At 34.7% G+C, this 14,162-nt stretch overlaps 1 protein-coding gene across 1 annotated transcript in view; it reads right to left on the reverse strand.

Annotated features, from left to right (window-relative positions):
* LOC115428563 (retinoic acid receptor beta) overlaps positions 1-14,162 on the reverse strand; it is a 133,825-nt gene that overhangs the window by 20,507 nt on the left and 99,156 nt on the right. The window contains exon 5 of the mRNA XM_030147676.1: positions 4,453-4,629. Coding sequence (XP_030003536.1) covers positions 4,453-4,629 — 177 coding nt within the window. The remainder of the gene's footprint in view (positions 1-4,452; positions 4,630-14,162) is intronic.

Below are 14,162 nucleotides of genomic sequence, written 5' to 3' on the forward strand. Positions count from 1 at the left end.
TACAGAGACTGAGAAATGCAAATGTGTGTGTTAATTTACTAATAGTTCAACTACGTTCATACTGACATAGTCATTCAAGTGCTCTTTTGTATAGTTATTTACTGAGACTACAAATAGGAATTTTTAGGACATACATGAATGACACCACTCACTTCACCTTTGTGTAATTCAGGTGTAAAATAAATCACCATAAATTCGGTGTAACCCTAGTATTTCACTGTTTTCATTATATTGCTATACTTTCATACTGCATGTGGATTGCCATTTGATATACATATATATATATATATATATATATATATATATATATATATATATATATATATATATATATATATATATATATATTTTTTTTTTTTTTTTTTTTTTTTTTTGGAACCAAACTAGTTTAGTTCATATGTAGTTCAACTTATTCAAATTTTAAGTAGTCTGCTTTTTGCAAACTATGCTTCCATTCTGGTTCACACACACACACACACACACACACACGCACACACACACACACACACACACACACACACACACACACACACACACACACACTGCAGACTAGTATAATGTTTAGGAGACAGATTTTGTTAAGGAGTTGGAGGATATCAGGGGAACAATCATTTTGTAAATGGATTACTCAGCTGGAGGTGGAGGGAGGGGGCTCCATTTGAGAAAATTTAATTTGGGGTGAAAGATAGTCTGGATGGGCTGTTTTTGAGTATCTGTGAGTATTGTATAAATGTAATGAAGTGATAATATAGACCCAGGCTTATATCGTAGAAACATGCTTGTGTAAAGGGTGATTTTAGAACTTTTCTACAAAAAATTTTAAAAAATGATAAATTGTTTGACAAAAGAACTATAGTGAATGCATATTTGCAGGGGAGTTTTAAGTAAACACCAAATAAAGTATTTTTGTTTGTGTCTGGTTGCCTTGAAAGTTGCTCAATACAAACTTTTTTCTCTCAGTTTATACAAGATTTTAATGCAATATATAGTTGCTTTTTTCTGGCCATCTTTTACAATACATAGAGCTGAGGGTTGTTAAGGTCAGTGCCATCTTAAAATCACATTTAAAAAAATCATCACTGCCATAATTAAATATGAAAACTTGTCACAAAAGAAACAGGTAAAACACACCCTGCACTACATCAGCTCAAACTAAAGTATATTTTTTTGTCTTCAGGAAGTCATTTTTGAGTACCCTTAATGAGGCCATGCTCAGTGTCACAACTATGAAAATCACCACGTACCCTGTACACCGTGTCAGCTACATCTGACTAAAACTCACACCTGAGGGCAAACTTCGTGGCAGCTTGTGAGTGTTCAGTTTGCAGTGTCACTGGCTTCCTCAGACCTTAATACTAATTCGGTGGGCTGCCAATCTGGTGGATTTTAATTGGTTAAAAATAGGATAATGAATGCATTGAATAAAATTGCACTGTGAGACAAACTGTAACTCTTCATAACAAGGATTGTCCAGGGATTTGGGGCACTATAAAAAAATATCACTTCGGGCCCCAGCACTTCAATATGCAAACCATGCAAACCCTAAAATATAACAGTGTGCAGACATGCATCAATATACTGCTCATAATAGATTTTATGAGTTTGATGAGAAAGGGAAAAGTATTTATTTATTTACAACTGATAACAGTAGGGCGAAGTCAAGGGAAGGTTAACATCTGATCAAAAACAATTAAATTGCAATAATCTACACCAAACTTCTATTTTTGGGTAGGTAATTACTTACATTTTCAGAAAAATTTATTTTGAAATGAGAAAAAAATTGTGAAAAAAAATTTGAGGAGTTTTATGAGTGTGAATGTTTGGAAAATGACAAAGTTTTCTGCCGTCATTCTGGGTTCATTTTATAAACTCTCATAAATAAACTACATTTATTCCAAATACATTAATATTTGACTATAATATTACTTAAGTCATACTCTAAACACACAGTGTTTAAAATTAATAAATGCATATATCTATGCAAAATATATTTGATTATAATGTTATTATTTATATGTTGTAAATACTGTAAAAAAAAATGCATATGATATTGATAATTGAAGTAAAAAATGTTTACTTTTAAATTTACTTTGTTATCCATTCATAATACTTTTGGCTTTGTCCATCCGTGACGCTGCCATTTGTCAAACCTCTTGCTATTTAGGTATGATAAAATATTTTTTTCCTCTAACCAATTATTAAGTTGTAAAATAGAGGGTTTAAGGTATACACTGAATACATTTTAGGATGAAAATGTCATGGGAACTTCACTTTTGAGAACTTTGTAATTCTTGCAAAAAATAGACGTTAATTTTTTTGTCCATTCGTGACGCAGTAGTTTTTGATATTTTTCATTAAAAAATGTTTGAAACTAAATTTTGCCCTTTGAGTATGTTTAAGATGGCATTGAAACCTTTCCAATTATGTGTAATATTTTTCTTAAACTAGTCTGGTTCAAAAGTTAAGAATCAAAAAGTAGTGGGCTGTCCATCTGTGATGCCCTTGACCTCACCCAGTATTAGATTGGCCCTTCACTTTTCTCCCCCTTACCCCCCTGAAACCCAAGAAAGAAAAAGTTTTGGCTTTTTTACATTAAATAATGGCCTTGACTGGAAACAGTATGATGCAACAGCTTTTTCAATAATGTTTCTTTTTTTTTTTTAACCACATAAAGACCTAAACAACCACTGGTGACCAAAATCATTCAGAGGCTCTGTAGTTACTGTGGAAACACCATCATCTTCTACAACACTGATTCACCAGTAAAACCCATGGAGTTGGATCACTGACAGTGGATGGACACACTTGGTTTATGTTCAGTTAATGATAGATTTCGTTAAAAAAGTCACATTTTCTTCATTTTTCTCTGTTTCTGATATTATGATAATTAACTTTAACCTGAGCTGTTATGAACGTCTACATCCGATGTGTTAAACATGCGGCCCAGGGGCCAAATCCAGCCTGCAAAGGGTCCATGGATGAATTTCTAAAATGCAAAAATTACACTAAAGAAATTAATCATTTTAGTTCAGGTTCCATATACAGACCAAGTGGGTCGAATCAGTAAAATACTGTCATAATAACCTATAAATACTCAGAACTCCAAATTTTTCTCTTTGTAAATGTAAAAATTTTCATGTCATTTTACTGTATTTACACTAAAACAAACTATCATTTCACAAAAACACAAATAACCTGAACAAATATGAACATTTTGAAATGTCTGCGGTGGAGGTTTACCATTATTCTGTCTGCTATTAAATGTTTGTGTATTTTTTGATCCACTGTGATTTGTAAGTTGTAATTTATATTTGTGTGAATAATAAACTGAGACATAATATTGTTAAAATTACACTTAGTTTTCTTAAGAAATTTCAGTTTGTTCATGTCATTCACATTGTTTTAATGGATAGTTGGCAGATGTAAACATTTTCATTGCGTAATTTTGCTTTTTTCGCTTTAAAACATAGAGGAAAATTTGGAGTTGGCATTATTTATATAGTATTATGTTATTTTTTCACTGGTCCGGCCCACTTCAGATCAAATTTGGCTGACACCCCTGGTCTACATGATCAGTAAATTAACCCTTTCATGCATGAGTTATGAGAACCTTGATCAAGATTTTTTCCTGAGTGTTTTTATTCCTCTTTAGGCGTGAAAAAAACAATGTCATTGACATTTTTTTAATGAACCTATTTTTCATGGAGTTGCAAAAATGTCCACTCAGCCGGACACCATGCATTTAATTTTTGAAGCAAAGAAACATGTATTTACTGACATACTGCGTGAAAAATATGGAATCATTTTTTTTAAATGCCACTAATCTGATGTTTTGTTACATTTTAACATACTCTAATACTAGTTATTACTCACTTTATGAAGATAATATGCAAAAAAAAACCCAACTATTTAAAACAACCCTGCTAATTACAGTCTAATAATAATAACAAGCAACTGATTTACACTCAAACCTGTTACTGCAGATCAGGTTTATCAAGAACAGCAAAATTACAATAACGGTATGAATGTCAGTGTATGGGATGATCCACTGTTTTGGTTGATATGGAACTAAAACAATAAAATCCATGTATATACAAGAGAACAGCTTTGAATAACTGTCCACTGTAGTGATCACTATGCATGAAAGGGTTAAATATGGGAAAATACCAGATTTTTATTGAAGAAACGCAAAATACATAGAATAATATTTATAATAAATGGTGATAAATCACTTAAGAAAGGTTAAATAGAGAGAAAAATTCATTCACAGAAGTAACACTGGGTCTTTATGATTTAATAGACTGTCCTTTGCAGCGTAAAGTGTTTTTTTTTTTTTTTTTGAGTAAAGTTTAAGTAAAGTTTAAGTCCACTACTGGGGATAAAAATGCATTGCTGTGTCTCAGGAGGACATGCAGCCCCCCTGGTCCTGGGTATAAAAACACTTTGACCCACCAGAATGTCCAGGCAGGCAGCTTTCAGGAGCGTGATCTGGTCCGCAATGGTCAGCCCCGTGAAGCCAGGCACTCGTTTGGCAAATTCCACGATCTTGATAATGCACTTAGTGGCCAGCTCGCTGAACTTGTCCCACAGGCCCAGGTCCAGCCTCACGCGGTGGTCTGCACTCGAGTTCTGCAACACACATACACACACACACACACACACAAACACACGCAAAAGAACACACAAAGAGAGAGGAAGACGTCAGGCAAAGAGGCAGCTCCTTTCGTCACTGCACAGACTGCTGCTAATGATCTCCTCAGTGCACTCTCTTCACTCTGCTCTATATGTGTCACACTTACATACAGTAAATAGGCTCCATAAGACCTGAGCGCTCAAAAAAAAAAAAAAAAGAAAAACACACACTGGCAGGATTGTTGTTGTGAATACGCTGTGCTGAGCCGGTCGGCCGGGCCCGCGATAATGAGCCGAACAGTGTCAGTGGGATGCTTTGGCAATGATGGGATGCAGAAACAGAGCTGTGACAGGTAGTACAGAGCGGTTTGAAGCCAGAGGTGCCATTAATACAGCTATACGGTCCAGAACCTACACAAACACCAGACTGTGGCGGGGGATGGGTGGAAGCCAGGGAGCAATAAAGACACCGACAACCGCAATGTGCCGAAAGAGGGAAAAGTGGAGGTAAAAGTCCTGTAAGACACCACAGAGAGGAAAGAAAGAGAAAATGACACATGAAAGGGAAAAAGTTAAGTGTGGAAGAGCAGTGAGGCATTGTGGGAAGGGGAGGGGAGAGAAGCAGGAGTGTGTGAATGCTCCGAGTTTTTTCTCATGGGAGACGGTGTGTAAGCCAAGGTGAGACTGTATGTACCTGCGCGTTGATTTACGGGGCTGATGCATGACAGCCGGTGTCATCCACCCCTGATGTGTTTTTATGGTTGTTAGTTTTGATGTTCGTTTCATGTTTGTTTTCATGATTACAACAATGCTAGCTTGGCTCACACCTGAAAAAGACGTAACATAAGGCTCATCACTGGGGAGCAGTACACTAGTGCGACTACAGACTGCACAAAAAGCAAGTGGCATGTGTCAGTTATGCACTTTTAGAGTTTGGAGGCTGGTTTCATGGGGCGACGACTGCGGTTTGGCATTTAAGCTGTTATGTGGAAATAACAGTATCTTAACCCATAAAGACCCAGTGGTACTTTTGTGGAAGTTTACAAATTATTTTTTTCTATATTTAACGTTTCTTAAGTCATTTATCACCATGTATTGTAACATTATATTGTTTTTCAGTGTAAATCATGTATTTTTCTAGATATTTTTTCTATTTAACCCTGTAAAGCCTAAATCATTAAATCATTGACAGAAAATTTCAGTTCTTTGAAACTGGAGTCTTTACTGGTCCTTCTGAACCGTCGATCTTTTTTTTTTTAAAAATTTTTCCCAAATATCAATTTCCATGTATGAGTTTCAATTTTGTATCATATTTGATACATCGGGTCTCAATGCTAAAATATTATTATTTTTGAACAAACAAAAACACAATATAACACCAACATGTCTAACAAATTGGTAATTCCTTTTCAAAATTGGCAAAGTTTTACCTCCTTCCTCATGAATGACAATCTCACAGTGTCACTGGAAAGGCCTCTGGTGGACGAATTCCTCCCCCTGGTGGATTATCTGTGTATTGCATGTATCTAATTATATACATCAGGTTTTTAAGGAAAAAAATATCACACTGATCATGTAGAGGGCTTCAAAACTCGCGTATTAAATATGATATGTTTGGGGTTATAGGGTTAATTTACTGATGATGCAGATGTTCATAAAAGCTCAGAGTAAAGTTGAGGGTTATTATATCAGTGACTAGTGACTTTTTCAGCAAAGATATCAATAACTCAACGTTAAAAAAAAGTGTGTCCATCCACTGTCATTGATCCAACTCCATGGGTTTTACTGGTGAATCAATGTTGGAGAAGATGACAGTGTTTCCATGGTAACTACGGAGCCTCTGAACATCCAAATAGGTCATATCTGATGACCATGAAAAGATGACAAACTGTATTTTACACCAATTATTTGCATGTATTGATAGGATTAATGGATCAGAAGTTATTGAACATTTTAGATCCACAGAGGCTTTTGGTCAGTGGTGAGTGTTTGGGTCTGTATGGGTTAAAGCGTAATACCACTGTCATTCTAATCTCATTTACTTTACCTGGACTGTGAAGTGGTCATTTTGCAAATTATTGGTAAGATTTTTTGGGCAAGTAGGAAGAGACAGCTATGGTTTCTTCCGTGTGACAATTGACTCTTTCATGCATGAATTGTTAATAAAATAGTGATATTTTTCGACATAAAATATATCCAATTGGATTTCTTCAACATCTTATTTCTTTAGCATAATACCCAGCTATTTATTGAAGTAGATTCCATGCATCAGCAGTTTAACATGTAATGGTATTAACTTTTTAAGCAAAAAAACATCCATGAAGCTCTTTCAATAGAGAAAATATATAGCTGAATTAAGAAAACATATCATTTCAATATAATATGTAACTGTCCACCATGATGAATCCGTGATTATATTCTGTGAGACTTAATTCATTGACCCCAAATATCAAAAACCATATGGATTTAACTGTGAATAAATTCCCTAAACTGTAGCTTAACAGCTAATTTCTTTGTAACCACATGTTTGGGATTCAGTTAAACAATATATCAGGATAAATATAAATATATCAGGATAAAATAAGACTTTATTTATGCCACAGTGGTGAAATTCAAGTGTCATAGCAGTATTTACAGTAAAGTGAGAAAAGTCAATGGCACAACAATTAAGAGTTGGACTCATTACTGCAAATTATACAGGTTTAATTAAAGACTGAATAACTGTCCACTGTAGTAATGTACTGCATGAAAGGGTTAATTGTCACTTTCTGATTGAGTTGGACTTTTACACTTTTTTGTTTGTTAAAGAGAAATAATTAAATTATTATTATTATTATTATTATTATTATTATTATTTTATTTTATTTATTTGTTTTTTTTTAGCTATTTTTACGTTTAAGAAGTTACACTAATAAGCATTAACAATAATAAATCAGCAGTTTTTATTTCCTTGCCTGATAACAAACTCATATAATATCGTATTAGTGTCAAAGATGCTGAAGAATCAAACAGTTCACTGGATAATGACCTCCTGTTTTAGAATCATGTGGTTTCTCTAGAGGCAAATCCAGTCCCATCTTTTCAAAAGGGAGAAGTGAATGTGATTTACAGACGTCAACTGATTCCAAGTCACTGAGGTAAATATTAGACCCTTTTTCCACAAACCATATCCTCTGTGAACATCCTGGCATCAAAATGACATTTCTCAGACACACAAATCAGGAGAAAGTTGACTTTGTTTGAGGCGTTTCTCTGTTTCAGCAACAAACTCTCACAGGATCTGGCAAAACAAATCTCATCTGAAGCAGGACAAAGGACCTAGAAAAAGATGAATGATAATTAAAATAAAATTATATTGGATAGCTGCTGAACATATGACTAGTGCATTGTTATTTAATTAATTAATTAATTAATTTTTTATTTACTTTCATGAATGCCCATAATTTTGCCAGCCTCTATGACTGGCCACTTCAGAGACAGGATGTGAACTGTTTCATATCATTGGTCAAACATACTCTGATTATGTTTGTAAAAGGACAGTCTTTGGCTCTATGGTGTGTTAGCTAGCATGCTAAATAGGCCAATCTGCTAGTTTAGTGTTTATTACATAAAGTTCCACACTTATTTATCAGTGTTGAACATCATATTCTCAGGTTAACAGCGTGGTTGGTGTTTCACTCCTTCAGCTCCATCACATTGTCCAAATATGGTCACTCAAGGCTGCACAGTCCCTAAGACGGTGACCTCCAATTACCAAACTCAAAGCTTTTTAACAGTTTTCTATAATCCATTTCATTCTCTTCTAGAAGGAGTACACAGCTGGAAGGAAGGGTTTCTGCAGCATGATATCTGATTGAAAAAATCCACAAACTTAATGAATTTACATTGACTTTTTTGCAAATTTACTTTCCTAATAGCAAAAACGTCTATCACAACCGGCCTGTCACTCACAACGGCAGTGCAGATCGATCACATGCCATTTACAGATTTTGGATGTCTGTCTATCATTTATCCTAATTATGGTGTTTGTCATTTTATTGATATACAGGGTGTCCAGTCTGAGATCTCCTCTATTCCGACACAGGGTCACCATGCACAGGATGTTAAATGTGTGGTCGACAACTACATGAGCTACTGCAAAACTCCAGCGAGTTAAGTGAACAACTTAACCTTCCAATTTATATCGACTAGAGAAGGGCTGTAACTTCCTAAGACCCAAGACTGTAAAAGTTTTGGGTTTTTACTTTAAATAATTGGCCTGATTGGAAACAGCATGATACAACAATTTTTTCAGATACATTTTTTTTAATATTATTTTGTTTTTTATGGAATGTCCTTTGCAGTGGACACTGCTTTTTTTTTTTGTTTGTAAAGCTGTGAATGTGTTGTCCCCTACAGAGGACAAAAATACATTGCTGGGTCTCAGGAGGATAATGGGAGAGCTAGACCAAGAAGAAACCAAAAACATACTGACTTTTTAAATTCTAAGTTAGTTTTAATTTGAAAATGCAATTTTTATTTATTCTCAAAGTTTGTTTTAATTTAAAAGTGTTGGCACTGTTTTCTTAAATATGTAAGTGTGCTTTTTGCATTCTGCATTTTAATAAAGCTTGCCTTTATTTTTTTAACATGATCTTGGCAGTCGTGTTCTTTCTTAATTGATATTGGTGGTGATGTTTTCAGTATGTGAATTATTACCCTGCAACAATAAATAAATAAATAAATAAATACCTGAATAATAAAAACATTAAAAATAATAATAATATTTTTAATGGGTGGGGCATATTATAATGCTGCACAGATGGCCAATCACATGTGAGCTGTCCTTTGAAATGTCTGTGGTAACATCCAATGGGATGCTATAAAAAGAAAAAAAAAAAATAAAAAAAACATCCAATGGCTGTTTCTGAGGCCAGATATGGCAGGCACCAGGGACATTCAAATGTAAATTAGGGCCATTCACACCTATGAGGTGTTAACCCCCCACCCCCCGTTGGCTCCATTTGTGGCAGTTTCTGATATCGCTGAACTTCTCTGTAAACTCACGATAATTACCGGGAATCTTTGAAGTTGGCGGGCATTTACAGGGTCATTAATCTGGTTTTTCATGCAGTGTAATGGGGGGGGGCTTTTTTCACCGTGTCATATGTAAGGTCTGATCTGTCATTGATATTCCACAGATGGTACATATGGAGGGACACTTTGGAACTGTTCATTTTACTCTGAAAAGTAAGTAGAGAAAGAGACAGGTGAGGGAAGTAAAAGCCCTTAATAACTGGACAGTAGTCTTTATTTTCCCACATTAACTCATAAAGACCCAAACAGCCACCAGCGACCAAAATCATCTACTGATCTAAATCATTTAATAACTTCTGATCCACTAATCCTATCAATCCATGTAAACAGTTGGTGTAAAATACAGTTTGTCATCTTTTCATGGTCATCAGATATGACCAATTTGGACGTTCAGAGGCGTCGTAGTTACCATGGAAATGCCGTCATCTTCTACAACGCTGATTCACCAGTAAAACCCATGGAGTTTGACAAATGACAGAAGTTGCAGAAGCTTGTTTTTATGTTCAGTCATTGATATCCTAGCTGAAAAAGTCACCTTTTCTTCAGTCTTTTCTGTTGTAAAATAATAACCTTTAAATTTACTATGAATTTTCTTGAACATCTACATAATCAGATAGGGGAAAATACCTTTTCGGGCATGTAAATGGAACTATTGTACTGTTCTTCTGTCTAATGGTTGATTGTTGTAATGATTGTAGATATTTGTATTATTATGCATGTTTTGCTTGTTCGCATATATGCTAAATTTCATTGCATGTTCAGAATAAATCACTAAATCAAAAAAACAAAACAAAAACACGATTTACACTGAAAAATGAAAAATACAGAGAATAATATTGTAATAAATGGCGATAAAGCACTTGAGAAAGGTTAAATAGAGATTTAGAAAACTGACACAATAGTAACACTGGGTCTTTATGGGTTTTAATCTGGTCATTTAAAAAAGGAGGTAGTGGGCAGCTCTGGTCTAATATGAGGAAAAAAAAAAAGAATTATCATGTCTGAAATGTCCTTCCTATTCATACAGCTAGGCAGAAGGTCGACGTTTAACCACAAACAGATCCACAACCAGTGATGGATGTTCACAACAGGCAATTTCAGTGTTAATTTTAGTTTTGTCTTCCAAACAGGTTTGTGTTTTCTGCCTTTGTAATTTACAGCCACAACTACACACACCCAGAACACAAAGCATTCTGCTGTTTGACTACAAATGTGTCTGTCTTTGTCAACAGGCCAACAGTCGGATTATGTTTATACAGTGTGATAACACTCTCTCCTATTTTCTTCTTATTTATTTATTTTTCAGCTCTTTCATTAGTAGGATGATGACAGAAAGGATGGATAAAAGCAGCATTCACAGTGGTGATTCTGCATTAGTCCGTTACTACGTCAAATAGTGATTAATCAAAGAATCAGTAATGAGTAATAGACAAACCTTATCTGCTGAGAAAGGCTGTGGAATCATTAAACTGCACAAACTCATAAATATTAACCAGAGAAAAGCAGCCAACTTTGAAACAATAAATGCATTTTTCTGGCATAAATCATGGCATTAATAATCAACAAATTATTGAAATATGCATCAACATATCTGCCATGTTATTTTACTTGAGTCAGAAAACATGAGGATTTGTTTTGTGCTGCTTATCTGCTTTCGATAACATCCAAAACTTGCAGAAAAAAAAAAATAATAATAATAATTTTCAGGTGTTCAGTTTCTCCTAAATGTTGCAGTCTGGTCAAGATTGGAAAGTGTGTGAAAAAGTAAATATCAAGCAAAACACTGTGCTTAGTCTGACCTCATTTTAAAGACATATTTTAGAGAAGGACTATTCGGAAGAGGAAATGACAGGAAACAGAGGAGGAGGGGAAGTGGAGCCGGCGTGTGATGGACAGACAGAGGGGAGGATGAGTGGCAGCTGGGGAATTGTTTGGGAGTAGTGAGGGAGGAAAGCCATGGTGTGGTGGAGCTGGAGTATCTGATGATCATTGGTTTGTTTTCTGATGGTGTACATGGAATAGCCCATCTGTTCTACATGGATGAGCCTCCACATGTAGCAAGGACACAGCTCACACACTCACACCGACAAGGTTTTCTGACAGGGAAGAAATAAATAACAGTGAAGAAATAAACAAAATGGAGGACGCAGAGGTACTTATTATGTGCCAATGTCCTGTTCAATACTGTATGTTTTATCAGAATATTAGAATGCTGCAACTTGTACATATTTAACAGACTCACTTCAACTAAATTTTCTTAACCCATAAAGACCCCAGGACTACTTTTATGTCAGTTCCCAAATGAAATTTTCTCTATATCTAACCTTTCTTAAATGATTTATCAGCATTTATTACCCCCCTGAAGGAAAGGCAAAGGGTATTGTTTTTGGTTCAGTTTGTTTCTTTGTTTGTTAACACTATAACAGGAAAACTATTGGTTGAATTCATCCCAAATTCAGTTTATAGATTGCCAGTGACCCAGAATAGATGTCATTACATTTTGGGAAAAGTAGGTCAAACTCTGAATTTTTTTAATGAATTTTAAAAATCTTTTTTCTTCTCCCATTTACTTATAATGGGCGAAATTTCAAATGTCTATACCAGGGGTGTCAAACTCATTTTCTTTCAGGGGCCACATTCAGCCCAATTTGGTCTCCAGTGGGCCGGACCAGTAAAATAATAACAGAATAACATATAAATAATGACAACTGCAATTTTTTGTCTTTGTTTTAGGGTAAAAAAAAACATTAAATTATGAAAATTCTTACTTTTATAAACTATCCAAACAAAAAAGATGTGAATAACCTGAAAAAAAAGAAATTTCTTAAGAAAAATAAGTGCAATTTTAACAGTATTATGCCTCAACTTCTGATTTGTCCATGTGCATTATGGATCAGATCTACAAAGACACTAAACACTGAGGAACAGGCAGAAAATTGTTAAAATTGTGCTTAATTTTCTTTACACATTTCAGGTTGTTCATATTTGTTTATGTTATACACATTTTATTGTTACAGGATAGTTTGTAAATGTAAATATTTTCATGATTTTATGTTATTTTTTCCACTAAAGCAAAGAAAAAAAAAATTAAGTTCTTAATTCAAGATTTTTTGCTAAATTTAAGATTTTTTTTTTTTGCTTAATTCAACTTTTTTTTTTTTTACTTAATTGAAATTTTTTTTGCTTAACTCAACATTTTTCCCTTAAATCAAGCTACTTATTTTTTGCTTAATTCAATTCAAGACTGCAGAATTTTTGACTTTGCAAAACCATCCCACGGGCCAGATTGGACCCTTTGGTGGGCCACATTTGGCCCCCGGGTTGCATGTTTGACACCCCTGGTCTACACAAACATCAGTTTTGTTTCAATTTACTTAAAACGTGGCACATATATAGAGGCAATTGATATGCTGACATCAGCACACGCATAGACATGATGACATCAGCTGGATCGATGCCAAAATAAGCTATAATATGTGTGAGGGGCGGGGTTTGTTGTGCCTGGTACTACTTGTTTAAAATATTATCCTCTGTATTTTGTATTTTATAAATCCGGTATTTTCCTGTATTTAATTCACTGATCATGTAGATGTTCATTACAGCTCAGATTAAAGTTGAGGACTATCATATCAAAAAAGAAAACTGAAGGAAAAAGTGACTTTTTCAGTGAAATCTATCAATAACTGAACTTAAACCAAGCATTTCCATCCACTGTCATTGGTCAAACTCCATGGGTTTTACTAGTGAATCAATGCTGTAGAAGATGACGGTGTTTCCACGATAACTACGGAGCCTCTGACCATCCATATGGGTCATTTCTGATGACCATGAAAAGATGACAAACTGTATTTTACACCAATTATTTACATGTATTGATAGTGGATCAAAAGGTATTAAACATTTTAGATCAGTAGATGGTTTTGGTTGTCAGTGGCTGTTTGGATCTTTATGGGTTAAATACACCTCTTTTTTTTCTTCGCATTGCTTTAATTTGTAATATTTATGCCAAACTGAACACTAATTGCCACAGATGGTCACTCATCACCTCCTTCTTCTCCGTCCTACAAATTTATATCTGAAAAATGACAATTTCGGTCAGATAATGTATTAATGAGCTAAAATCCTCCACTTATGAGCTGTTTTTTGTTTCAGTACAATCACCTGACATGTACTGCTCTGACTTCTAGCACTAGCATTAGTTTGGTCTAATTTCCAGTTTCCTTTCCTTTCACATTTAGTTTATTGTTTCTGGTCCAAATAGGCTGATGATTTTGAAATCTTGGAATTTCCCCCCCTTGGTTTAGTTTATTTTTGCACAGAAAAATCCCAGTGAATCAAACACTCACTCCAAATCTCTATTCAGATATTTAGTCTCTTAACAGTATTTCTACACAAGCCAATAATCCTGCACTGTACACCTTATAGTTGGGCCGAGCGAGTGCTGGATCATATTC

The sequence above is a fragment of the Sphaeramia orbicularis genome, chromosome 11 (assembly GCF_902148855.1).
Source record: "Sphaeramia orbicularis chromosome 11, fSphaOr1.1, whole genome shotgun sequence".
NCBI classification, from domain to species: Eukaryota; Metazoa; Chordata; class Actinopteri; order Kurtiformes; family Apogonidae; genus Sphaeramia; species Sphaeramia orbicularis.